This window comes from Pteropus alecto, unplaced genomic scaffold, assembly GCF_000325575.1.
Source record: "Pteropus alecto unplaced genomic scaffold, ASM32557v1 scaffold108, whole genome shotgun sequence".
Classification (NCBI taxonomy): domain Eukaryota; kingdom Metazoa; phylum Chordata; class Mammalia; order Chiroptera; family Pteropodidae; genus Pteropus; species Pteropus alecto.
Genome location: NW_006441946.1, coordinates 199558 through 201925, shown reverse-complemented (window position 1 = coordinate 201925; position 2368 = coordinate 199558). Strand labels below are relative to the sequence as shown.

Here is a 2368-nt window from a genome sequence, read left to right as displayed (position 1 = left end):
GGCACTGCGCACACAGGAAGGACAGGTCCCCGTCGCAGCCCGTGTGGCCGTGTGACTGTCGGAGCTTTCCACCACCAACGCGAGCTTGTGGACGGGGACCAGGGAGCTGTTGTCCACAGGTAGGGACTCCTGGCCTGCACTAGGACACACCCCGGCCGTCTGTCTGCCGGTCGCACTGACGTCTCGGGGGCACCTGCAGCCTCAGATCTGAGATCCTGCATGCCTCCTGGACGCCACGCTGCCTCTCAGGATGCGGCCGAGCAGAGAGGCATGTCCTTGGCGCACGGAAGGCTGAGCTTCTTTGGACGCGTGGCTTGCCCTGCACGCCAGTTAGTGGACTGTGAGCTCATCGCTTTCTTTGTACGAAAACCAAGTTTCCCGTTCTTCTCTTCGTTTAGAAGTTACTTGGGAATGAAAATAGTGACCACCGCTTGAAAAGTGGACCTGCCACCACTGGCCCTCAGGTCCTGCTTCATGCAGTTAGAATGAACACTTTTTGATGCACTTCCTGCCTGAAAGTGGGTTGGCCTGCAGCTCCCTCCCACCTTCCCATGTGCCCACTGTGAATTCCAGACTCTCAGGGAACCCACGTCGGCTGCTGGGGGCAAAAGCCAAGCCGGGGAGATGAGGCAGAACCATCCCATGGGGGACACACAGGAGGGTGTCGCGGATGGCGCTGGGGCCGTGCTCGCAGCGAGGTGGCACCTGACCAGTGGCTGCAGGGATGTCTCGTGATGCGAAAAGCACTGGGAAGTCCACCTGGGGAGTGGCGGGCCACCGTGCTCGGGAGGCAGAGTCCTGCTCTGCGCAGGGCGCGTGGCCTTCACAGAGCTCCTGGCGCGTGCAGACGCCGCTGGCCTGGAGCGGTACGTGTCAGACCTGGGAGCCCGCACCCAACCGACTCCGCCCTTTCTCTCTCAAGTGTCTCCTGAGCATGGGTTCTGCGCCAGGTGCCTCTAAGTCCTCCCCGAGACAGGTGATCTGGGTAGACACCGGAGTCCTGTCGTCAGAATAACGGCGCAGCGCGTCCCTGCGGCGTCAGGACATTCTCCGCCTCCCTGCAGACACGCTGCGGGGTCGGTGGTCCTGTTGGGGCAGCGCGTGCGTGCGGGGCGTTGGAAAGGGAGTGGGAGGGGCGGTGACACCTAAGTAGATGTGGAAAGCACGTTGAAGTCACCCAGCTGTCACTGTTCCTATTTTTTAATCACCAGATGTATCGGAGTCATTATTTTTCCCAACTTCAAAGCAGAAACACGGCAGTATCCCTGCCGCCCAACCCAGAGACGGATTGGCTGTCTGTCACCACTGAGGAGGCTGCAGCAACACTTTAACGCAAGTGAATCTGAATAAAATCGAGATGCGTTTTAGCGGGGGCCGCGCCCTCCCTGCTTAAGCATTTAGGTGCTTGGCGCCACCATCGGCGAGTGTGGCGCGGGCCTGCGGCTGCTCCCGCTGTGCCTAACCCGGCAGCGGTGAGCACAGGGTCGTGAACAGGTGCTGAGCCGTGTTCATGCGGAAACAGACAGCTGGTGTTTCTTGAGAGCTCATCCTCTACCGAGGCGCGCGTGTCCTTAGAATGTCACATGTGTCATTGCCACTCCCTGGCAGGAGGTCGCCGTCACCATCGCATTTGCTGGGTGAGGACACCCATGCCAGACAGGATGCTTCCCAGGGTCCCGAGAGGCCTGCAGAGCCAGCATCACACCCAGGTCTTGCCTCCAAAGCTTGAGCTCTCATGACAGAGAAAATTACTCTTAGGAGCAGACACATAACCCTGACTGCTTGAAAACGTTATTTTAGTTAAAATGCTACGGTGACTCATCGATGTGGCTCCTGTTACGATGTCATGTCTGGAGTTTGTTCCTTTGACTTAGTTGTGGTCTCTTCTTAGGATGTGGCATCTGTTGAAACTCTGTTCCTTCCTTAGCCTTCAAAATAACTTTGCCGTGATAATCAGAGAACTTGTGTTTTGCTTCGTTCCAGAAAATCACTCTGCACCTCCCGATGTAACCACGTACACCTCAGAACACTCCATACAAGTAGAAAGGCCGCAAGGCTCCACGACGTCGCGGACAGCCCCGAAGTATGGCAACGCCGAGCTCATGGAGACCGGCGACGGTACGTCCGGCCTGCTCTTCCTCCTCATGGACTGGTTTCCCCTCACCTGCCCTTCTGGGCCCACGACTGGGTGTGTTTCCTCTACACATAGTCACTCCCCGAGTCTGATCCGGCAGGTCCTTTAGGGACCTCCCGCAGAGAGGGGCGTAGTCCCAGGAACGCAGACAGCCTTCAAGCGGGCCAAGAGTTATTCCCTGTGGGAAAAATGACAATGCTGTGGGAATTTAGTCATGAGGAGAAAAGGAAAGTT

General features: G+C 57.7%; 1 protein-coding gene across 9 annotated transcripts in view; it reads left to right on the top strand.

Annotated features, from left to right (window-relative positions):
- DIP2C (disco interacting protein 2 homolog C) overlaps positions 1-2368 on the top strand; it is a 204834-nt gene that overhangs the window by 145406 nt on the left and 57060 nt on the right. For all 9 annotated transcript variants that reach the window (XR_003048439.1, XM_025051681.1, XM_025051686.1 and 6 more), the window contains one exon: positions 1984-2118. Coding sequence is in view for 8 of the 9 variants with exons in the window: in XM_025051681.1 (XP_024907449.1) it covers positions 1984-2118 (135 nt within the window). In the remaining variant the exon portion in view is untranslated. The remainder of the gene's footprint in view (positions 1-1983; positions 2119-2368) is intronic.